This window comes from Vombatus ursinus, unplaced genomic scaffold (genome assembly GCF_900497805.2).
Source record: "Vombatus ursinus unplaced genomic scaffold, bare-nosed wombat genome assembly UNPS02014779.1, whole genome shotgun sequence".
NCBI classification, from domain to species: domain Eukaryota; kingdom Metazoa; phylum Chordata; class Mammalia; order Diprotodontia; family Vombatidae; genus Vombatus; species Vombatus ursinus.
This window is the reverse complement of record NW_020954557.1, coordinates 32,586,540-32,611,746: the sequence shown is the minus strand read 5'-3', so window position 1 is coordinate 32,611,746 and position 25,207 is coordinate 32,586,540. Positions and strand designations below refer to the sequence as shown.

At 35.8% G+C, this 25,207-nt stretch overlaps 1 protein-coding gene across 2 annotated transcripts in view; it reads right to left on the bottom strand.

Moving 5' to 3' along the window:
• Positions 1 to 304: 304 nt before the first annotated feature.
• PDE1A (phosphodiesterase 1A) overlaps positions 305 to 25,207 on the bottom strand; it is a 342,826-nt gene continuing 317,923 nt past the window's right edge. Inside the window, exons 14-15 of one of the 2 annotated variants that reach the window (XM_027866099.1) lie at positions 6,102 to 6,224; positions 305 to 3,595 (exon numbers count right to left, since the gene is read on the bottom strand). In XM_027866099.1, coding sequence (XP_027721900.1) covers positions 6,145 to 6,224 — 80 coding nt within the window. In that variant the 3' untranslated portion in view covers positions 305 to 3,595; positions 6,102 to 6,144. Of the gene's footprint in view, positions 3,596 to 6,101; positions 6,225 to 17,186; positions 17,657 to 25,207 lie in introns of those variants that run through there. The other variant, XM_027866098.1, reaches the window with a different exon arrangement.

The window sequence follows — 25,207 nt, the reverse complement described above, 5'->3', positions numbered from 1 at the left end:
CTTGCCCCAAGTGCCAGAAATGTTATGATCTGGCCAACATAGTGATTCCACCTGTGTGATTAAATAAATTATATATATATATATATACATATTCTGCATATATGTATATAAATATGTGTATATATATTCATGTATATGTATACAGACGTGAAATATTTTCTATATTATATAACCACTAGGTGTCACCATAGAGCATGAGGGTGGCTGGCTGACAACCAAGATTCACACAGAGACCGTGTAGCAGAGGTTGAAATTTTTAATTCAGGGTGTTTTACTCCAGATACAGCCACTTCCTGCTTCCACCCCCACCCCCAACCCTGTACCGGAAATTATTTTGAATAACTATAAAATGAGTAGATTAAACTAGATGACCTCTAATGTCTCTCATATACTCTGATACTTCTCTAAGTCTGTGGTTCTATGACTTAACCAAAACCTATGGGCATTTACCGTTTTATACTCCTTACCTTTGCTGATCATAATGCTTTAGAAAACACAAATGTATGGGCAATTGGTTATTTTTTCTGCCAGCTTCCCTTTCTAACTATGGTCCACAATAAATTAAATTACATTGGACAACAAATGGTTCACAATGCTTCTCCTCAAATATGATTTATTTAGCAATATTATAATAGGAAATATGGACAAGTACAGATAGTAAAAACACAATTGCAGTAGGTTACCATGATAAAAATTAAATTAAAGAGTTATTAGCTAGATCCCAAAGTGCACTATTTTTATAGGAGAGCTCTGTTAAACAGCAAACATTGAGTCCAAGGTACAACAAGATAGTATAGTCTGAATGATGTCTCCTCACAATAAGCTAACTGCGTATGGGAATGGGGGCAAGTTTCTGTATGATCAGTAGGCAGAAGCACAGAGAATAAGTAGTTTTGCTCTCAGGGTAGGCTTGGTTATTCTCCCATCCTTCACTGATGCATTCACTGTCCTGGGAAAATCTGGATTGAATGGATCTCTTAAATTGTCTCAACCAGCAATAGAAAAAGGAATTTTTTTTTAATGTGTATCAAGTGGTCCAAAAGAGATGACAGAAGTGAGAAAAGTGGAATCACCCTTCTATGGGACACTACCTCAGGATAATCTCTCACAGTACCTAGAAGGGTAACATGGAAGCAGGGGCTGTTTATAATTTCATTCATATAAGAAGCTCTTTGGCAAGGAAATTTGCTCTACTAATGAAGGTTGGAACTTTCTCTTCCACTGATAGCCTTAGAGAGTTACCCAGAGGACTAAGAGGTTAAATACCCAGGGTGACACAGTCAGAGATGGGACTTGAACCCAAATCTCCCTAGTTCAGAGGCCAACTCTCTAACCACTATGCAACACTGTCATTCAGAAAGGTAATATAAGTGGACAATTTTGGTTAAAGGCAAGAGAGAGGAACTGATGAATTTGATACAGATGTATTTGTTTGGTTTTTGGTAATAAAAGCCAGTAGTGCTTAAATTACTCATAAAGAAACAGAGTGGTCAAACTCCCTATATTATTTCAGAATCAGTTTTTTCACCCTTCTTATTTTGAGAGGATCTAAAGCTTTATTAAAAGGCCACCAAGAACAGCCTTGCACATTAGGCTTTACAAACAATTAAATTCTAAATTTTAAATGAGTTTAGTGTGGACACAGTCTCTTTCTACCTGATAAATAGCTAGCTTAAAACTAACATCAAGAACCAATCATAACATTTTTCTTCCTATACAGAAAAAAGGAAAACAAGGAAAGGAGAAGGAAAAAAAAGAAAGAAAAAAATAGGAACAAAGGAAAGGAAATAAAGAAAAACAAGACTTGGATTTTTTAAAGATACAAAGTGGCCGTGATACACATACAGAATTAATCTCTTCAACACTATCAGTATAGATCAATCTTTACTCTTAAAATAAAAATATCAAGTGCATTGTAACATCTATGATACAATTTCCTTATACAGCTATGCTGTGTCAAAGGCTGAGGCGAAACAAAAACTAAAGGCCTCATTCACAAGACATGAAAATGCACTTTGTACACGTCTTATGCAAATATATTTCATACATTAAAATTATGCATACAAAATATGCATATTGGATATGGCTTACACATTAAAAGTGATCCAAGTTGTAAATGGCACAGTCCCTCTACCTTGATTTCCAAGCTTGGGGTTTTATCCATTTAAAAAAATATTGCTTAACATTGCACAAACCAGAAAGGAAGCAGGCCCAAAGACAGACAGAGCTCCTTAGTTTTAATGTGACAATTTGGCTCATTTCTTAATCTATAGTGACTCTGGTGATGTTTTCAATAGATCTTTGTGCTCTGCAAAACACATGGACAAGTCAAACCCATGAAGTTCTTGTCCACCTCAAATTCTCAATGAAAATTTACAATGTCTGATCCAAGCTAATCGTTCTATCAGGTCTCAACAAAAACATTCTTCGTCTTGGAGCAGCCTGGAAGTTCTTGTACATGCACACAGCATTACACCACTGAGAACAGACTGAGGAAGATGAATAAGACACCACAAGACTGGAAGTTCTTCTCTGATTAGTGCATTAGGGGAAATAGATATGTATATGTATGTGTACATACATATGTGTATATACATACATATCTGGGATTCCACGTAGTACATTTCAACCAGCATTTGTTGAATATACATTTTCTTTTTACATACATACATCTTTAATTTTTTTGACCATCAATGATGTTCAATATTTTTCTCCACGTGCCAGGCCCAAGACTCCAGCTGGTAAGTTCATGATTCAGTTCCAAAGTTTCCTGTTAGCAATGACTGTAGACTACTCTTTGAGACTATAAGCCTATGGAGGGTAGGATTTGTGTTTGACTGATACTGACATCACCAAGCTCAATGCCACATGCTCTTAAGATTTTAATGATGATAACGTAGACATGATTATGATGAGTTACAGTTGACCAGTCAGTTTCAGAGAAAGGTTCCACTGACTTTTTCAGAAGCTCTGTCATGTTGAAGTTTCCACTACTTTGTAGCCCCAATACAATTGTATATTCATTGCTGACGTAAATGGCTGATTTCAGTTTTAAGGTTTTCCAACTTTGCTCCCAAACAATGATAGAAGTCCAACAAGGATGATCTAAATGGTCTGCCATACAAGACTGCAGAAATAAATTTTTTCCCATGAGGCTTAAAAAAAGAAATTGCCAGCTGTAGTACTTTTCATAAAACAGTATATCAGAGAATAAATGAATGAATGAATGAATGCATCATATACTTATACACATTTCACAGTCAGCTAAGTTAGAATAGCTTTCAATAATGCAAATTTTAAAAGTAATCCAACTTTTGACTAAAAAGTTGTTTTTTTTTTCTGGCTTGATTGAAGAAGGCCAAACAGTAGAGGAAACACAATAATGATGACACGATGACAGTAACAACAATGAGAAAACACTATTGAAACCTTGAGAATATCGAAATGGCCTGAGTTACCAGCTCAGGGTTCCATGTTTTTAACATTGTTTTCTTCCATTATCATCCATTAAAAAGGGCAAGGTCAAAGAATATGTTTAGAGTAGAGCCTTCTGGCCATTTGAGGAGTTAGGACATTAATGTGCTGTCTGATTTTCCTGAAACAAAATCCAAATAAAAACCAGGAATCATAATTTCATCATTCCATAACTATCTCTCATTTGTAGTTAAGTCAATATTCACTTTTTACAAATAGATTTAAATGTGAGACATCAGTGGCTTAGCTCTTATAAATAGCCAAGTTCAAGAAAACAATGAGTAAAACTTCAACAATTTCCTTTAATAAGACAGCATTGGATTTAGAGCGAAGATTTGAGTTCCAGTTTTGGTTCTGTTGTTTGCTACCTTGGGAATCTGAGAATTGGTTTGCTTTTCTCAACCCATTTTCTAGTAAAATTAGTGAGGGGAAATATATAGTATCTATGCTCCCTTCCAGGTCTAAATCCTGTGTCTTGTTAAAAGGAGAATAATAATATCTCTACTATCTTTTTCACAAGGTTGCAATGGGGCTCAAAGGAGATTAAAAACACAAGCCACAACCACAACAATATACCGCACCACAACTATATGAGGCTGTGGCCTAGGGTTGATACAAGGAGCAAGGATATCCTCCTGACAGTTCTATGAGGTATTGTTGCCAGTTTTTCATGGAGGAGAGGGATAGCTTTTAAATCTACATTGTTCTCAGGTGGATAGCTTGACAAGGACATTTCAAGGTATACTTGAAACTATGGATACAAGTATTCAAACCACAACAACCTTTGAGAGGTTTTTAGTGAACTTAGTGAAGTGTTTACATTACAGTACTTTTATTCAATGCCTAGAATGGTTCCTGGTATAAAGTAAGTGCTTAATAAATGCACGTGGCTAGTCATATCATTCACCTGTACAATAGTTTACAGAACTTTTAAGTACCAGGTATCCCCAAAGTCTTAGTGCTGTTATAAGCTTTACTAACTTCAGAAATATAAATGCTACAAAATTTAAAAAGAAACATTTGAGAAGCTAATTATTCAAAAATTTAATATAACCACCATCTTGTACTATACTTTGCTTAGTTTATTTTCAAACTTTGGAAATTAATATCAAATAATGTCTCATCCACCTTTTGAAGTCACTTGAGCACATATATACAACTGTTCCCTCTTCTTCCATTACTCATTAAAATCACAAGAAGATATTGTATATTTTATGACACTAACTTGATGTTACATCACTCAATGAAAAAAAAATTCATACCTTCTCACTGAACTAGAGAAAGAAGATAGGAGATAGGATTTTACAGAGTTGAGGATTAATGCTTACATTTTTAAAAATGTTCTTTCTAACTGACAAATTAAGTCCATTTGTGGAAGAAGGTAGATTTTTCTAGTGTGTAATTTTATAGCAGTATGAAAAAGGATAGTATGTTTGATGGAGGAGAAAAGAATGCTGGATTTAAAGTCAGAAGACCTGGGCCTAAATTTCCACTCAAATACTTCCTCCCTGTGTGACTTTAAACAAGTCACTTCTGCTCTGGACTTAAATTCAATTATCCATAAAATGAGGGAGTTGGAATATATGAGTATTAACATCTCTTCTAGCTCTAAAATTCAACGATCTGATAGTGAAAAATGCAAATGCCATTCGTGACCGAGAAGCTATAGAAACAAAACCAATGATCATTGATCCCAGTAGCATATTTGAAGTTGGCTATTACTATTCTGAAAATGGAACAGAACAATGTAATTGAATTAAAGGAACATGGATATTGGAAGCATGAACTAGCTGAGGGATTCCATTAGAACACAGGGCCATGTTATATAGCCTAAACTCTTTCAAAATGATCCTAAAGAATACAACAATTTGTCTATTCTACATGTATTTTATATTTATCTATTATCACGTCTCCCCTATTAAAATATACATACATACATACATACATATATATATATATGTGTGTGTGTATATATATATATATATCAAATGCCTTTCTTTGAATCTTCAGCATTTATTGCTTGCTTGCTTGGTCTGTGAAACTAGCTGCCTTTATTGGGTTCAAATCAAAACACTCTAAAGCCTACAGTTGAATTTCCTGATGAAAATTCTGCTAACCTAACACTACTTTAAGAAAGCCATGAAGGGGAGAATACCTCCTGCCAAAAGTTGAGTAGTGGTCTTTAGAAATGATCACAATATATGCAGGATGCCCCTACACATTAATTATAGTTTGTGGCATTGAGTTGGGGGAAAAAGTCATAGCTCTTCATTTTAATTGGTAGTTATTGTTTCTATAGAATGCATCCACAAGCTCTTGTTCCTTCACTATTTTCTCACTCTGTCATTATGGTAACAACAGCAGTCTGCAATATTTACTTTGCTTTTCATTTAGATCTTAAAATCTTGGCTATTGATTTCAGGTATGAATAAAACAGTCAGTGACCCAGAAGAGGTATGCAGTTATGAATGTTTTCTTTTATAAGATTGCTAATAAAAGTTACATAAGAACCTTTAAGGGAGAATATTCTAATAGAATATTCAAATAAAATAACTCATATAAATATCATTATTATAAACTATATACTCTTTGGGATTATGTTTCAAGACTATTAAAAATGGAATTACCTCTCATTTGCAATATATCAGAAGCCTTTAAGATGTCTCAAACCTACTGGTGGTGAATCACATCACATTTTTCTTCTGCGGTATTTATTACCTCTTCTGAGTTCTTACGAAGCTCAGGCTCACCTGAAGGAAAAAAAGAGACAAGTTATTGGGAAGACTGAGTAAGCAGGTGAAGAGGCAGTTATCAAATTTGGCAGATTGTATACATTGTTTACGGGACTTCACAGCACATTTCTCCAAGATCATCAGGCATTTAACCTTCATTGAATAAACTAAAACTTAAAAAGTTATAGTAATTTTTATAATACTTCAAAAGCTACAAAAATACAAACTATGAACACAAAAAGGAAAAAGAAGGCAGGTTTAAACACATATTAAATATCACAGATAGCTTCTGTCTTCAGTCCCTTTTCTGCAGGGGAAAAAACGTTAAACTGAAGAGACATAAGCAAATCCCAGGATTACTTCTGTTTCTCCATGTTCCATTGTAATTCCTGTGGATTTAAGATAAATGAATTTAAGAGATCAGATTATGTTTAAAGAATACTGTATATGGCTAAACAAAATTGAGTGGAATTTATAAGCACTCAGCTCATGTAATTTTTCAAGGCCATAAAATTTTTAAAAGGCCTTGAAGAAGATTTGTGACCTAAAAAGATGATATAAATACCTGATAGGGAGATATAGGTTTATGAATCAAGGAAAATGAAGAGAAACAGAATAACAAAGAACCAAATGTGACATAAAAAAAGTCTAAGGACTATATTATTTACATCTCCCATACTCTGTTTTCTAGTCCAGAATTTTTGCTTGGTTTGAAAAGAATTAGCCAATGGAAACCCATTGTCTAGTAAATAAGAGGACTTAGGAATGGATCCTGGTTCTGCTATTTAATATCAGAATGACCTTGGGTCAGTTACTTAACCTATACGGGCCTTGGTTTTCTTAGTTATAAAATGAGGAGTTTGAATGATATGGTTTCTAAGTTGCCTTCTAGCCCCAAACCTATGATTCTATGAATGATCCTATTTCGATGTGTACAATGAGGAAATCGGAGATATCAAGAATTTTTATCCATGGTAAAAGAAATTAAGACAGAAATGGTAAGAGATAAATGTAAGATAAAGTAAGTACTACCAAGGAATATAACACACTATTGTTTAGGAAGGACAAAAAGCAATCTATTATAAAGTTTATGAAAACAAGATCTGTGAATTTCTGTTCTGTTCAAAAAGACTTTCAGAGATGCGAGAAGGCATGTCAATGACTGTCCACTGGCTTCCCTCACTGTTCCTGTAACTTTCCTGACCAAAAATAATTCCCTGGCCATCATTCTCCTAAATGTGTTGTCTTCTCCTAGCAGAATGTAATCTCCTTCAGGGCAAGGACTGTCTTCTTTTTTTCTATTTGCTTCTCTCAGCCTCAGCATAGTACTTGGTACATAATAATTGCTTGTTAAATACTTTCATTCAACAAAATTAGTTTAAAAAATGAAAACTTGAGGAATAGTATTGTTGGTGGTCTGTCCATCTTTAGGTCTTGCTTCATAAATTGACCTTAAGATTTATAATGGTACTATGGGGTTACGATAATGAAAAGTAAATAGATATTCATTTAAAAAAATTACCAAAGTCTTTTAGGACCACAATCAAAAAGAAGTCAAATTATATCTGCCTCTCTATTTTTGTGTTTATATTGATGTATGAGTATATAAAACAAAAGAAATATGTAGATATATGTACATGTCTATGCATCTAATATCATACCCCACTTCCAGCTACATTGCTGGAAGATTTCAGGTTTATGCCATATAATAGTATATTATTATACTATTATATATATGAACCTCCATCATTCTCATCCTTCAAGTAAAAAAAAATGAAAGCATCAGCTATTACCACTAAAAGGAGTAGATGTCTGTTTGTCTTAGGCACTATACTATTACAAGGTAGACTTGTGTAAAAGGGATGATAGTAGAGAAGAGGGGAAGCATATTCTTATGCATTTACAAAAACTATTCTCCTCATCGTTCTACTCTCTGACCATCTGGAAATTTGAAGTCTGACCGGGGTCTACACTCTCCCACACCCTGACTCTGATGAATGAACCCTTTCCCTTATATTACCTGGAACCAGACCACTAAGCCACTTTCTACAGTCTCTTTGACTTGTGCCCTCAATTCCCTCCCTCCCTTTCCAGCTCCTCTGTATGCATCTTTCCCCATTAAGAAAAAAAAAATACACTATTTGAGAATAGAGACTGTCTTGCTTGCTTAGATTTATTTTCTCTATACTTTAGCACAAACTTCTGCACATAGTCAATGATTAATAGCTGCTTACTTTATATCTGTCTATCTGTCTGTCTGTGCCTGTCTATCTATCTGTCTGTCTGTCTATCTGTCTGTCACCTATCTGTTTCCCAGCATGGGCCAATGGGAAGAGCAGTAAGTTTGGAGGCAGAGGACTTGGGTTAACATTCTGCTTATGCCACTTGCTAGCTGAATGACACTGACCAAATCACTTCATCTCTACTATACAAAACTATTTTTCTCTATTTTCTTCCACTTAAGAACTTTGGAATCAACTGTATGATACAGGAGACACTGGCACAGTACCGCCCAGCATGCCACGCCCATGTCAAAGAAGGCACTGTGCTCTATGAGCAAAACAGAATTGCAGTAGCTCCAAAAAAACCCATGAGATTCACAAATAAAGAGACATCTCCCTCCCAAACGGTCATATGGACTATTTGTGCCCAAACTATGGGAGAGCCTGATTAGCCAGAGTTGGGCGCAATGTACCTTAACCCCAACATAGTGATGTCATTTTGGTCCTCTTCAAGAATGAAGGACAACAACTAACCAACCAACAAAGCTATTAGGAGGACCAAATGAGATAATGGATATAATGCCTCTTTAAAATTGCTATGTAAATATTAGCAATTAGTCTCTAATGGCATACAGATGGTCCAAAGCAGTAATAGCAGAAGGCACTTTATCTAAAATACCATCAAATATTCATTAGGAAAAAAAAAAGAAGGATCATGATCCTTTAGGGATAGTTATTTTGATGACAATAATGTGTATATAAATAAATACATATACATAATTATATATACACATGTGCTTTTATGCAAAAGTATGTGAATACTTTTCATTCTATAGCTATGTGTATGTATATGTATATACATATTCTCATTTGTATATGATGATATATTTATAAGAATTTAATTCAATTCATACCATATATTTATAAGAATTTAATTCAATTCATACCATATAGTATCATGTTAGGGTAGATTGTTTTGTTGTTGTTGTTGTTGTTGCTGTTGTTTTTCAGAAGGGTACTGTATTACTGCTTCCAATTCATTGATGGGCCATTGTGATTTATAGGTCTCTCTCTGTAGATTGAATATAGACTGACTTTCCCTACCAATTCCCTCATTTCTACTTTTAAACTTTTCTTTCTGGATTCACTCCTTTTTAGAGTCCATAAAATCAGGCATTTTCAACCATTACTTCTGTGCTGAAAATTTCCATATCAATAGCTCAAGTTTTGATTTCTAAACCTCTTGATTTCTAAACCTCTATTTCCAACTTCTTACTAGACATGTCTATCAGAACGTACAACTGTAGACTAGAACGCAGCATACATAAAAATCATAATTTCCCCTCCATTTCAAACTCTACCTTTTTCAAATGCAAATGTATTTTTTCCATTATCTAGACTTGAACACTTGGAGTAACCTTTGACTCCCCTATGTTCTTTATCATCTATATTATATCTGTCATCTTATTTTTAGTTCATCACAGAAGGACCCTGGATCTATGTCACATTAATCAATCAACAAGCATATATCAAGCACCTACTAAGTACCAGGCAGCCAGGTGGTATTGTAGATACAGTACCAGGCTTAGAGTCAGAAGGACTTGAGTTCAAATATGGCCTCAGGCATTTAATAGCCTTGTGACTCTGGGTGAGTTGCTTAACCCTATTTGCCTCAGTTCCATCATCTATAAAATGAATTGGAGAAGGAAATGGTAAACCATTTCAGTATCTCTGTCAAGAAAACCCCAAATAGGGTCATGAAGAGTTGGACATGACAGAAATGACTGAACAACAAATATACCAGGTACCATTAGATGCAAGAGATACAAAGAAAAAGTTGAAAAAGTCCCTGATCTCAATAAACTTTCATTCCATCAGAAGAAATGATCTGTACACATATAAGCAGATACTAAATACAAAAAAGTAGGTACAAGGTAATTTTACAGCAGAAGGGGGAGGCATTAGCAGCTAGAAGAATCAGGGAGGGCTTTACGTAGGAGGTAGCATTGGACCTGAGCTTTGAAGGAAGCTCAGAATTCTAAGAGGTATAAGTGAAGAGGGAATTCATTCCAGTTATAAGTGACAGCTTATGAAGAGGCACAGAGATGGAAATTGAATAATATGCATACGGAAGAGCAAGGTCAGTTTGGCTGGATTGCAGACCGCAGTAAAGAGAATACTGTTCAGTAAACCTAAAAAGCTAGGTTAGAGTCATGTTGTAAAGTACTTTTAATAGCAAACTAGAGTTTGTGTTTAATCCTGGAGGAAACAGGGAGCCCTAGAATTTATTAAGTAGAAGAGAGTGATGGTCAAAGCCATATCTTCAGAACATCACTTTGGCAACTATATAGGGAACAGATTAAAAAGAGGAGAGATGATGCAAGGAGACAAATTAGAAGACTATTGTAGTAATTTGGGGCAGGTAGGTGGTGCATGGATACAGTACCAGACCTGAAGGTCAGGAAGATCTGAGTTCAAAAATCTAGTTTTGGACACTTATTACCTATAGAACGCTAGGCAAGGTGCTTAACTGTTTGCTTTAGTTCCTCATATGTAAAATGAGCTGGAGAAGGAAATGGAAAACCATATCAGTATCTCTGCCAAGAAAACCCCAAATGGAGTCATGAAGAGCTAGAGACAACTGAAAAAAACTGAACAACAAATTGTAGTAATCTAAGCAAAAAGTGATGTGGGCCTGAACAATGATAGGAGCCACAGGGTCATGGCCATGTGAATAGAGTGACGGGGACAGATATGAGAGATGTCAGGAAGATTGTTCCAATAAGAACTGAAAGCTTAATGGACATATTGGGTGAAAGAGAATGAGCAGTTGGGCATGACTCTAAAGTTATGAGACTGGTAAATGGAAGGATAGTAGTAATTTCTATTTAGAACTAAGGAAACTCAGAAGAGATGTGGTTTTGGGGGAAATAATAATGAGTTATGTTATCAGGGTCAATTGAAGAAAGCAGGGATGTTTAGCCTTAGGAAGAGAAAACTGAGGGCAGTCATGAGAGCTGTCTTCAAATATTTGAATTCTGTCATGAGGAAGACAGATTAACAGTCAAGCAGCATTTCTTAAAGTCTTCTTATGTTCCAGGCACTGTGCTAAACTCTCAGGATACAAAGAAAGACAAAATTATAAGTCCTGCCCTCAAGGTGATCACATTCTAATATGGGGGATTAGACATTTGTTTTCACCCCAGAGAACAAAACCAGATACAATAAGTGTAAGCTGTAAATTGGCAAATTTAAATTTGATGTCAGGAAAACAAACCAAACAAAACTTCCTAACAATGAGACTTATTTATAAGAACAGTAGGCTGCCTCAGGAGGTGGAGAGTGCCCCTTTCTAAGTCTAACATTAGAAGCCAAATGTGACCTAACAGTTTGGTCATGTATTCCAACTTGTCCTTGAACAGTAATACATTACAGCCCAGCTGAAAAATCATCTGCCATCTTCTTGAAAAACTCTTCTGAGGGGCAGTCATGTATCTCCCATGGCAGCACTTTCCACTTTTGGAGAACGCTACTTGTTAGCAAGTGTTTCCATAAAGCAAATATAAAGTTGCCTCTGTAATATCCTCTCTTTGCTCCTAATTCTGTGCTCTTTGGCCAAGTGGAACTAACTGAATTGCACTTCTGAATGACAATCCTACAAATACCTTACCTGAACATAGTTATCATGTTTATCAGGTTATCAAGGCTTTAATCCTCAAAGCTAAACAACCCTAGTTCCTTCAACCAATTCCCTTCTGGCATGATTCCAAGCCTTTCTCCACCCTGGTGGTCTTTCTCTGACTGTCTTCCAGTTTTTTCCCATTCTAATACGGGATGCTCAGGACTAAACACATTTCAGATGTGGTCATCCCAGAGCAAAGTACAGTAGGATTGTCACTTCCACAGTCTTTATACTGCATATCTCTTCAAATGCTTAATGTCACATCTGCTTTTCTGACTATGTTGATTACATGCTTAATGAACATGGAACTTAAATTCCACTAAAAAAATCCAGGTGTTTTTCAGAATAGTTTTTATCTCTACCCCATCTTATAATTATGGAGTTGATTTTTGTAAACTTACTGTAAGACGTTATTACATCCATCTCTATTATAGTTTATCTTATTTTATTCAACCCAACAGTCTTGTGAAATATTTTGTATCTCGACTCTGTAATCCAATGAGTATGCTGTTTCAGCTTTTTGTGTCATATGAAATGGATGAATATGCCACCTTTGCATTTGTCTAAGTCATTTGTAAAAAAGTACAGAAGCAGAAACCAAGCTGGGATAGAAACTTGGAGGTACTCTTCTGGAGCTCAGCTTCCTAAAATGACTTAAGTGATTAAGGACTTTGGGTCTGATAATTCTATCAGTTCTTAATCTATCTATTGTTTATTTTATCTTCAAGTTGTCCACAAAATGATAAGAACGATGTTGTTCAATGTTTGCTCAGATCTAAGTAAATAATGTACATCCCATTCCACTGACCCACCATAGTATCCTGACAAGTCAAAAAACAAAGTTAGTCTGACCTGCTCTTGAGGAATACATGTTGGCTTTCTGTGATCCCTACTTTCTATTCCAGATAACCACAATTTGTCATTTACCAATATGTCCTGGAATTTTACCAAGAATCTAATTTAAATATCTTGCTCTATACTTTTTAGAATCTACTCTTCCCTCTTTTAGGTTATTGACTAAGAATGATCTCTTAAGGGTTTACAAGTGCCACAGGGCCTCCCTCCCTCCCCATTCCAACAGAATTGCACAAAATATCCCTGATTGTCTCCATGTGAAATTGCTAAGAGTTAACTGTCATATGCCTTCAGTGGAGATACTGAAAAACTTACGTACTGCACTAAGACTGGTGTGCAGTTTAATTAGTTTAATTAAAACATTTTTGTTGTTAGCTAATTTTAAAGGTGCCCTTCAGCACCATTCAGAACTACTGAATTATAGAAAGAAATAATACTGGCCCTTGCTCTGGGAATATTTTAACAAATGGACCAAATGCTGACTGAATTACTGTAACTGTCTTTTGGTATATGGTATTTGAAAATCTGATTGTTTATCAAAATGAACAGCAGATAAGGAAAAGAAACAGAGTGTGGGTCCTTGAGAAATATTTTGGGTTTTTCATAGTCTAGACTCACGATCTCATGGTTTAGGGAGCTTCCATTGGAGAAACTCATTCCACTGATGCAAATGGAACTATGAAAACAAAGACAAAATTGAAGCAGTCCCCACACCCTACAGGAGCTGACTGACATTCTTCTGGCTGGGGGAGGAACTCTGCTGGGCTGCACTCAGAATGTAGTCTACTACTTTATGTATGAGAAAAGTTTCCAATCTCTTTCTTTCATTGACAACATGGTTTAGCAGCATGGTCAAATGGAAAGAGCTCCAACTGGAGTCAGAGGACATGAGTTCAAATGTTACTTCTGCTGCTTGCTGCCAATGTGACCTTGTATAAATCATGGAATTTCCATGAACTCAAGTTACCTCATCTGTAAAATTAAAGTGTTGGGATGGGTGGCTTTCAAGGCTCCTTTTAGCTCTAGCTCTGACCTCTCAGGGTAGTCCAAACCACTTTGAGTTCATTCTAATTATCAGGAAGTTCTTCTTTATAGAAAATCTCAATTTGGCTCTTTCCAACTTCTCATTGCTCCTAGTTATACTCTTTGGGGCCAGCCAGAATCTGTCTAAATCTTTCCCAGAACAACTATTCAAATACTTGAATAGAGCTATGATGACTTCCTCCAAGCATTTTCCTCTTCAGGATAAACATTGGCAGCTCCTTTAACTGATCTTGGACTTGTGCTCTCTTTCTCACCCTCCCCTAAACTCTGAAATATACCCCATTTTTCCCTAAGGCAGTCCAACTATGGTTAACAATCTCTTTGATCTTAAAACAGTTTTCATTTCTATTGTGTTTTAAGGTATATAAAAAACACTTTCCTCAAATTCCTCCTCTGAAGGAGGGACTACAAATGTAATGATCTCCATTTTATAGAGGTACAGATGAGAAAGTGGGTCTGCATGGTGAAGGAGATAGAGGCCTCTTAGCCTGGAAGACATGGGGTCAAGGTCTGCTTCTGATACCTACCTGTTATGTGGCCCTGGGTGTTCTAGGCAAGTCTCTAAAGACTAAGTTATAGAGAAGGTACTGACCTGCATTGGTAGGTTCTGGTTTCCTCTCTTGGGCATTTCCTTGAAAATATGGGCTTGATCACTACCCTTATCCCATACATAGGAGGAAACAGAAACTTAGAGAGCATAAGACTTCAGAAGCTTCAGAGAGGGTTGAGTGACTTGCCACAGTTACAAAACTAGTAAGTGAAAGAGTTAGGCTTTGGACCCATGTCTTGTGACTCCAAGTTCAGTACTTTCCCCTTAAACCAGATATAAAGGTATGATTAACCAGAATGCTTAAAGAATGAGATGTTCTTGTCAACTGAATTTTCTGTTTCTTTCATGCTGAAACTGAATCCTTGTTTCCACATTTGTTTAAAAAGTCTTCATATTGATTTACTGATCCATGGCAACCATACTGAACATAAGATTTTCATTACATGTGAGGGTCTTGCATGGACTAGGGTTTATCATTATCAGAGCAAAAGTCTTCCAGTCCTATTTCTATAGATAATAAAAGTATGAGAGACTGGTCTTAATAAGATCATAGAATTAGAACTGGGAGTTACCTCATAGATGACCCTAACCTTCTTATTTGGGAGATAAGGAACTGATGGCCAATGGAGTAAAATGACTGCACATGGTCATACAGGAAAGAAAAAGTACAGCTAGGATCTGAACTCAAGTCCTTTCCATATATACTCACTATAGTTACTCTGCTTTAAAAACAAGAATAAATCTCTAATGTCAGCCAGGTTATTTTGTTATCATTTGTTTTTCTTTTCAAAGGCAAGTCAAGAAAATAACATATTTAAGGTTTTATTGTATGATGACAATTTAAAATTTTGTTGTTCAGTTGTGTCTGACTCTTACGACCACATTTGCAATCTTACTGGCAAAGATAATGGAATGGTTTACCATTTCCTTCTCTAGCTCACTTTACAGATGAGGAAACTGAGGCAAATAGGGCTAAGCGACTTGCCCAGGGCTGGATTTGAACTCAGGCCTTCCTGATTCCAGGGCCAGTGTTCTATCCACTGTGCCACCTAGTTGCCAGAATTTAAAATATCTCAAAGTAAATAATGGATTTGTATAGAATATACAGGGAATTATGGTAAACCTTGGATATAGTGATATTTTTGTCCTCTCCTGTCCCTATTCAACTAAGTGGGAATATAGGAATGTCAATTTCCTCATAATTTACTCAGTTTAAAAAAATATATTCAACTACCACAAGGTAGCACACTTGCCACAGAGCATTGACTAAACTGTTTTCTCCTCCCCCTAGATTAAAGTTAAAATCTGCTTCCTATGACATATAGGGGTGGGCCATTTTATTAATTCACTCACAATTTCTAAACTTTGGTCACATTTACTAGGAAATCTTTCTGAGGGTACTACTTTATCTAATGCCACTTATTCATGGATCTTAGGGCTTGGTCTACTGCTGCTTCTAGGTAGGAGTCTGAGAAAGAAAGGATGGGATGTTAAAAGTTTGAGTTGGTTTGTCTATCTAAAATAGCAGGGAAGAAGAAGATGGAAGAAAAATACTAAGGAAATGAGAAGGGCAGAGGAATTCAGCAAGTCCAAGGTATCATACTTGATAAGGAATCAACCCAAACAATTGGGAAGGGATGAACAGTTGTACAAAGTAATAAGAAAGGATCAGACCATGACTGCCAGCCAAGTGGCTAAGCAAGGATCTGGGAAGCATCAGAAATTCACAAGGTCTTCAATGGATAGTGTGAGATGGATAAGGAACAGAATGGTACTTTGATTACTCAAGTTTGTCTCACCAGCATACAGCTTATGAATATCAGAAGGCATCAGCACTGATATCTAACTATATTAAAGGAACAGTAAGAAGCACTTTCAGGAAAAGAAATCTTGTAATAAAATTCGTATGATACACTGTAAATAGTAAAAGGAAAAAAAAGGATGCAGAAAAAAGTAAAATAAAAAAATGTCAATGTGGTTTCTTTTTGTTTCAGTCTGGACTTGTGATTTTTATCAAGAAAAGGAACCCCCAATGTAGAAATTCTCTTCATCAATGCAGACTGACAACTCATTTGTAATTTGTAGTTTTAGACAGTTTATAGGGCACTGAACAGTTAAGTGACTTGTCCACAGGTCACATTACGAGTGGGTGTCAGAATCATGAGTAGAACCTGGGTGTTCCTGGATCCCATACTGACCCTTTATCTACTAAATAATATGTCCTTTCTACTAAGGCTATGATTTCCGGAGTTGAATTATTCTGGGAAAATCTGGCAAAAATAGATGATAGATATATATTGTCTATACAATCATTCTTCATTACCTGAGGAATCATCTCTAATTTATTCATTTACTATATTTGATATTTATTTTTGAGGGGAGAATTGTATCTTTTGAACATAATTACAAATCACACTCAATAAAACATGCATGAATTAAGAGCTCACTCTACTACTGGAGACAACTCCACTAACATCTTACTGTAGAACTATCTTCAGCCTCTGAAAATGATGTGCCAAAGGAATTCCAGTTTGTATAGGCTATTAACAAAACAATACACCTTATAATGGCAGAAGAACTTATTTAACATTGTTGGTGCCTCATACATTACTAATATCAAAAGAGAATTTTATGTTGAATTATTTTTATTTGATGAGATTTTCATTTTATGCAGGTTTCTGTGTTTATTTTCTATTCAGTATCTTTCTACTTTCCTTTTAATTGCCTAGTTTGTATAAACCCATTCCCACAAGATATGAGACAGCCAGGAATATAGCTCTCCGCTGAGCTGGTACACTACTCAGAAATAAGGATCCTGTTGAGTTATTAGAACTCAGTGACTTCCTAAGCTGCATTTTTTTACTTGCTCGAATGATCTTTTTTCTTTCTATATCAGACTTAGTGCTTGATTTCCAACGAGACTCAATACCACAAGACCTATGACAAACTTGTTTGAGGGTGTATTTATGAGGTGATGTTCTTGAGAAATGATGGTCATCAATTTCCTGAGAATTTTCACCAGCTGTTCCTGCCCTGTTTGACAGGACCTCTATCTCTGGGTGAACGAACACTTCCCCTTGATGAGTGCTCAAAATTTCTGTGGAGAGGGAACAAAATATGGAAATTAAATATATGCTGGAAAATTAAGATTTATGTCATGTCTTTCTTGCTTTGATTTCTAATAAGGGTCCAAAGTCATGAGTAATTTTTTTCTTCCTTTGTGGCCAAGGCATGGAAGATAGACCACATATGCAGACAACCAGAAAAACAAAGGAACTAAGCAGCTATATACAAACATACATGTATGTGACCCAAAACTTTTACCAAAATCCTACTTCAGTGTGTCGTCATGGCATGGAGGTGGTCTTGGGTACTTGAAAGTTATGCTAGAACAGTGCGAACCCTGTCAGGTTGTGCCCAAGTCAAAAGGGCTTTAAGTATGGGTGACGGATTGTGGTATATGTTGCCAAGTTAAAAAAACTCCACAGCAGAAGGTCAGTCAAGAGGTAATAAATGTCTATTATCTGTGCCATGGAGGGACCACCCATCATCTCAGAAAAGTGTGGAGTTTCTGAAGCATAGGAGTAATAAAAACTAAAGAAAGGCATGGTATAAAAATGAAAGTATTATATCCTCTACACTTGAGTCCCTTGTCCTGGGGCTTATAGCTGATTATACCTCACCAAGCTCCAGTCAGACTTGGCTGCTTCTCACAGTTTTTTGCTTCCCTCCCACTCCCGATTCATGTGATGCTGAACAGAGTTAAAGAATATCACATAACTTTGATGACTGGGTCCGCTAAATATTTATGTTACATAAATAATAGTAATAATGAATAGCACTTACATAACATTTTAAGGTTTGCAGAGCACTTTACAAATATTATCTCATTTGATCCTTATAACAACTCTGTGAGGTAAGTGCTATTATTGTTCCCACTTTACAGATGAGGAAACTAAGACAAGCAGAGGTTAAGCTAATTATTTAAGATCACACGGCTAATAAATGTTTGAGGCTGATTATGAACCTGGGATTCATGACTTCATGTCCAACATTCTATCTACTACACCATGTAGCTAGCTGTTTGTCTATTGGGTCCTCTGTTTAATATTCAAATAGCAATGTAATCTTTTTGATGTCAACAATGGATTCATTTCTTGCTTACCACAGTGGTTATTCCCAATATTTCCTGAAACCAACCCATCTTTCTCCATACTTAGCCACACTTAACCAAAAATATCAAGGTCATTTGTCAGGAACTTCCTTTTCTTCCTCTTCCTCATCTCATGCCACTCAGATATCTTTCCTCACTATTTCTTCCTTTGTTCCTATCTCATAAAGAAGTAGCTTTTCTCCTTGCCAAGGCAAATCCTTCTATCTTCACCCTGGATCCCACTGTCTGTCAATCAATAAACATTTATGAAGAACTTGCTATGTGTCAGTCACTGTGCTAAGTTCTGGGGATACAGAGAATGGCAAAAGACAATCCTTGCTCTCGAGGACTTTGTAGTCTTGGGTATGTTTGTAGGGGGAGACAATGTACAAAATACTATGTACAAACAAGCTATACACAGGATAAATTGGAAATAATCAGCAGGCACTAGATTTAAGGAAGATCAGGAAAGGATTCCTGTAGAAGGTGGGATGTTAGCTGGGACTAGAAGGAAGCTAAGGAAGCCAGGAAGCAGAGCTGAGGAGGGAGAGCCTTCCCAAAATGGAGGACAGCCAGCAAAATGTCTATAGCTCAGAGATAGAATGTCTTGTTCCAGGAACAGGAAGAAGACCAGTACATACGTGCATATATACACAAATATATACATATGTACATATACATATATTTACAAACAGATGTATTTGTATGTACATAGTTTATGTATTGTCTTCTCCATTAGAATATGAGTAGGGACCACGTTTTTGTCTTTCTTTTTATTCCCAGCACTTACAACAGTGCCTGGCACATAGTAAGGTTCAATGAATGTTTTGTTTTTTTTTATAATTGAGGAAATGATTGATTTACAATAAAACTACTGACTCACAATACTACGGAGTTTGATATGTTACTGAATAGTATTTAGGATAAATACTTAATACAAAAAAAGAGTCAATATAATCTACTTGAAAAATGTATATATAAGAAGCATATGTGTCTTTGTGTGTTAGTATAGAAAGATAACCTTTTATATTCTTTTTTCCTAAGAGAGTTAATTTCAAAAATGAGCCGCATGTCTAGGAGGAAGTTGAATTCTATAGAGATCCTATATATTTTCTATATTAGTTTGTATATCTAAATTATATATTAATTTCTAGACTATGCATATTCTATGTATATATATAGTATAATACTTATATTTATATCTATTATATGTATTATATATTCATATACATTCTGACCTGTATTTAGAGTCTCTATACAGGAAGGACTTGAAGATAAAGGTCATATTATATGGCCCATGGTTGCCAGGTAAAACTCTGCTTATATATTTTTTTAAATTTTATTTTGCTTTTTTTGGGGGGTGGGTGAGGCATTTGGGGTGAAGTGATTTGCCCAGGGTCACAAAGCTAGTAAGTGTCAAGTGTCTAAGTCTGAATATGAACTCAGGTCCTCCTGGCTCCAAGGCTGGAGCTCTATCCATTGCGCCATCTAGCTGCCCCTGCTTATATTTTCTTTTAGAACAAGGATTCTAAAACTGGAAAGTGTGAACTTGTTTTAAAAAATATCTTGATAGCTGTATCTCAATATAATTGATTTCTTTTATGATTCTATATATTTCATTTTATATATTAATTTATTTTTATGAAAGGGTCCATAGGATCAAACAGACTGCCAAAGGGATCTCTGACACAAGAAAAAAAAAAGGTTAGGAATCCTTTTTCCAGAATGTCATCTATTTTTTCCTTAATCTCCAGAAAAAAACAAACAAACCAAAAAGCCCTCTACAATCTTTCCTAGTAAAGCATTCTAATATCTCATAGCTGTAATAGGATGAAAAACCTAACCTACCCTTACTTCCTAAGTATAAAGCAGATTTCCCATTGAAATGTCTTCAATCTGCCAAAAACTATTTGGATGCCATTTAAGTTTTACTATAGTGGGGATGGGGATTGATTGATCTATATTCTCTCTAATAGTAGCTGGTGATCTGCTTAAATACAAAGTCATATCAGTTACACCAAAGTGCAGTCAAAAGACAAAGGAAACTTATTTCACTTCTAAAGTTATAGAAAATCATTGATTTTTTTTTTTTTTAAAGTAGAACTTTAGGGGAAGGAAGGCTTATTTCTAGATATGCAGAACTTATCTTCTCACAAGAAACTAGCCTAATGGGATAGTCTTAAGGTCTAAAAATTACCCTTATACTCTGAAGTATCCAAATTTTCAGGTTCTCCTGACTGAGCAGAACCTAAGGAAGAATGCTTATAAATAAAACATCTGATGTCATCTTCTCTAGGTAAACACAAAGAAACAGAAGTGTGTGACAGAGCAGTGCCTCCTCTCATACTGCTAACCTTGCAGGTCAAAATGATCTTCTTTTCTGAAGTTTCTTTTTATGCTTTAATAAACCTGCTGAAAAGGAATGAAATGCATAAATGCTACATGTATAAAGCTGTATCTGTAGCTATTTACTAATATTGATAGGTTTGTAGAAGAAGGTACTTTTGACAAAAAAAGAACTCTTCTGTAGCAAGGGTCCTAAACCTTTTTTGTGCCATGGATCTCTTTGGCAGTCTGGGGAAGTCCCTGGACCCTTTTTCAGAATAATGGCACTTAATACATAAGTAATATACAAAGGAGTACAAAGGAAACCAATTACATTGAAACAAAGATGTATTTTTTCCTCGGTCCACTTCATTAACCCCCTGAAATCTACCCATGGGCCTCAAGGTAATAATTCCTATTCTATAGGTCATATTGGTATTTTTATATAAAGTAATGAGCATATAAGGTTGGTTATGTCAAAATAATGAATTTTATGTAACTATTTATCATATTACAATGAACTTCATATCAAGTCAGCATAAAAAAAATGAAGATATTTTCCTCTTTAGCCTTTATCTCCACCCTGGAAATCTAAATAAAAGAGGGGGAAACCTCTAAAAGAAATCCTTTAAAAATCTTCAAGCAATGACAATCTATTTTAACGTCTTTTCTCATGTTATACATGTTCAGGTATCGTATACATCATAAGCAAAATCTCAAAATAATTGATCAATAAAAGTTTTAATTTTATTCACAATGTAATTCTTTTAAAGGTAATTAAATTGAAATATTATGTTTTTATATATGTGACTATTTCAAATTAATGACAGTGAAACTAAAAAGAAAATCATGAATCTATGAGCAATATTCTTCCTATTGAATGTGAAACAAGGCCAATTATTCAAAACCTAGGCAATTGAAAGCCATTCTACTGGTGAAATGAGGACAGTAAGTGTGTATGTGTATGTGTTCATATAAAATGCCAACAAAATAACAATTAATAAACACACAGTCATCAATGTCTATATCAGTATCCCCACTCTTTTTCCAACATCTCTAGCCTTCTCATTCTAGTCCTTAGGATCTGTCTTATTGCAAGTCCATCTTCCAACCCTCATCTTCTTCCTCAATCACCTTCCTAATTATGCTACTCTATCTAAAAACTTTTATTGATATTTATTATTGTTATCTAGGGAACCATCTTTATAACAAAATAAGAGCCCTGGTTCTAGAGTTAGAGCAAATGGGTTCAAATACTGCCTCCATCTCATTTATTATAGTTTTAGACCAATCACTTAATCTTTCTGGGCCTCAGTTTCCTTAACTGGAAAGTAAGGGGGCTGGATGTGGTAGCACACTTATAATCTCTGCCACTGGGGAGGCTGAATTGGTGGATTGCTTGAACTTGGGAATTCTGAACTGTGGTGTGCATCCAAAGCCTGGCAGCAATATGGAAGCTCCTAGGAGTAGAGTACCACCAATTTCCCTAAGGAGGGTAAACTGGCCCAGGTGAGAGGAGGAGGTCAAAGCTTTAGTGCTGACCAGTAGCAGTGTTGGGCCCATGTGTTGAAATTGTTCTGGGCCCTTAAATGTCCCCCCCTCCTTATACCCAATCCCCCCATTCCTAATCAATGTAGTAAATATATAAGTAGCCAATATAAAGGGGCAATAGTGGGAAATAAGATTGCAAAGGGGAACTTAGGAGTTATATATAAACTATCACAAAAATCAAAGGAGTGTAATAAACAAATTCTATTATATAGTAACCAAAATCCACATTAGTAATATGTACTAAATCAGCGGAAGCCATCCAGGTGCTGCTCTCAGGGCCTTTTGGTCTTACGATATGTAAATCCCAGACAAATTCCAGACTCTCACAGTAAAGAACAGGCAATCACCAAATAGTGCTGAAAATTTTGAAATGAAGTGAACATGTTAACTTTAAAGTTTTACTGACAACTCTGAAATGATCAGGATATGTTAATAAGCTAACCCCAAGGAGGCACTGGTAAGAGTTAGTCTGTTTCCCATAAAAATGAGACCTCAAACTCCTGCTCCACCCCCCACCCCCTGCACTCTCATCTTTTAAGGATCCATGATGCTCAAGTGCTCCCAACTCCAATCTATGGTAAAATGACCCATCCCTTCACCATTTTTTTCCTCAAACTGCTTTCCTTCATCCCCCTACTCCCTCTACCCCCCCCCCCCATCCCCATGCTGTAGGCCTTTGTATCCCTTTCACTTCTTGTCTCTGCTGTATTGTTTGCCTCCACACCTTCTCTGGCTAATTAAAATGTGATTGCCACTCATTTGCTTCCAGTTGTGGTGTGTTCTGGTGAGTCCCCAAGGAACCAGTCATGCCTGCTTCCATTTCATAATTTCATAAATTGATTATCAATTCAGCACATGAGTTGATGCTATACTCCTGAGTCAGGAGAGATAGGGAGATCCAATATTAAATAAACAAATGAATAAATGGATAACATAGAATGGATCAATAGCAGAATGAACAAATGAATGATTAAGAAATAAAGATTTTTTTTGTGCATACCCTTTGACCCAGCAATAGCACTCCTAGGGCTGTATCCCAAAGAGATCATACAAATGGGAAAAGGACTCACATGTACAAATATATTTACAGCAGCTCTTTTTGTGGTGGCAAAGAATTGGAAATTGAGAGGATGTCCAGCAATTGAGGAATGGATGAACAAGTTGTGGTATATGAATGTAATGGAATACTATTGTGCTACAAGAAATGATGAGCAGGCAGACTTCAGAAAAATCTGGAAAGAGTTGTATGGAATGATGCTGAGTGAAGTGAGCAGAGGCAGGAGAACGTTGTACACAGTAACAGCCATGTTGTGCGATGACTAATATTGATAAACTTAGCTCTTTTCAGCAATGCAAGGATCTAAGATATCTCCAGAGGTCCCATGATGGAAAATACTATCCACATCCAAAGAAAGAACTATGAAGTTTGAATGTAGATTGAAGCATACTATTTGCTGTTTTTTTTCTTCTGTTTTGTTTTGTTTTTTTCTTTCTTGTGGTTCCTCCTATTGGTTCTAATTCTTCCTTACAACATCACTAATGTGAAAATATGTTTAATAGGAATGTATATGTATAGCCTGTATCAGATTGTGCACCATCTTGGGGAGGGAGGTGGGGAAGGAGGGGGAGAAAAATTTAAAACTTAAAAGCTTATGGAAGTGATTATTGATAAATCAAAATAAATTTTAAAAAAAGAAATAAATATTTAAAAAAAAAAAAAAGTAAATGGGGAAGCCAGGTGGCACAGAGCACTGGCCCTGGAATGAGGAGGACCTGAATTCAAATCCGGCCTCAGACACATAATACTTACTAGTTGTGTGACTCTGGGCAACTCACTTAACCCCAATTGCCTCACACCCTCCAACACCCCCCCCCCAAAAAAAGAATTAGATAGCCTTTAGGTTACTTTCAAAGTCTTAATCCTATTATCTTTGATACTATTAAACCTAAAAAAGAAGCTGTTTGGCAAAACCAATTAGCACAGTATGTGTGATATTCGAGCCTCTTAATGCCTTACTTCTGCAAAGAAAGGTAAGAGTGTGAGATTCTATGTTACAGATGAAGGGATTTTCAGGATTCTTTTTGCCATACCAACCCTGTGTGGCACATAGCGTAAACATTATCTTACAGATGAGGTAAGTAAGGCTTTGAGAATTAGTGGCTTCTGTAACATCTCAGCGCTAATGTGTATCAGAACTAGAATGAAAATTCAGGCTTTCTGACCCCAAAGCCTTGCTCGTTTCTCTACATGATACTGTCTCAATGTCTTCCCATCTGTGGAAACACCCAGCGAACCACCAAAGATTTTAACAGAGACAAGTAATAGTTTCAGCAAAGTAGCAGAAAATCCTCAAAAATCAATAACATTTCTACAAAATAAAAACAAAACACAAGAAGAAATAATATAAAGGGAAATTCCATTTGCAATAACTACAAAATGCATAAATTATTTGTAGATCAATCTTCCGAAAGCACACAGAATACTTATATAGATTAAGTTACAAAACTAAAGAATTAAAGAACAACTTAAATAGGTGGAAGAATATTCAGTGCTCATGGCTTAGCTGTGTAAATATAAGAAAGACGACAATACTACTACAATTAATTTTTACTTTTGAT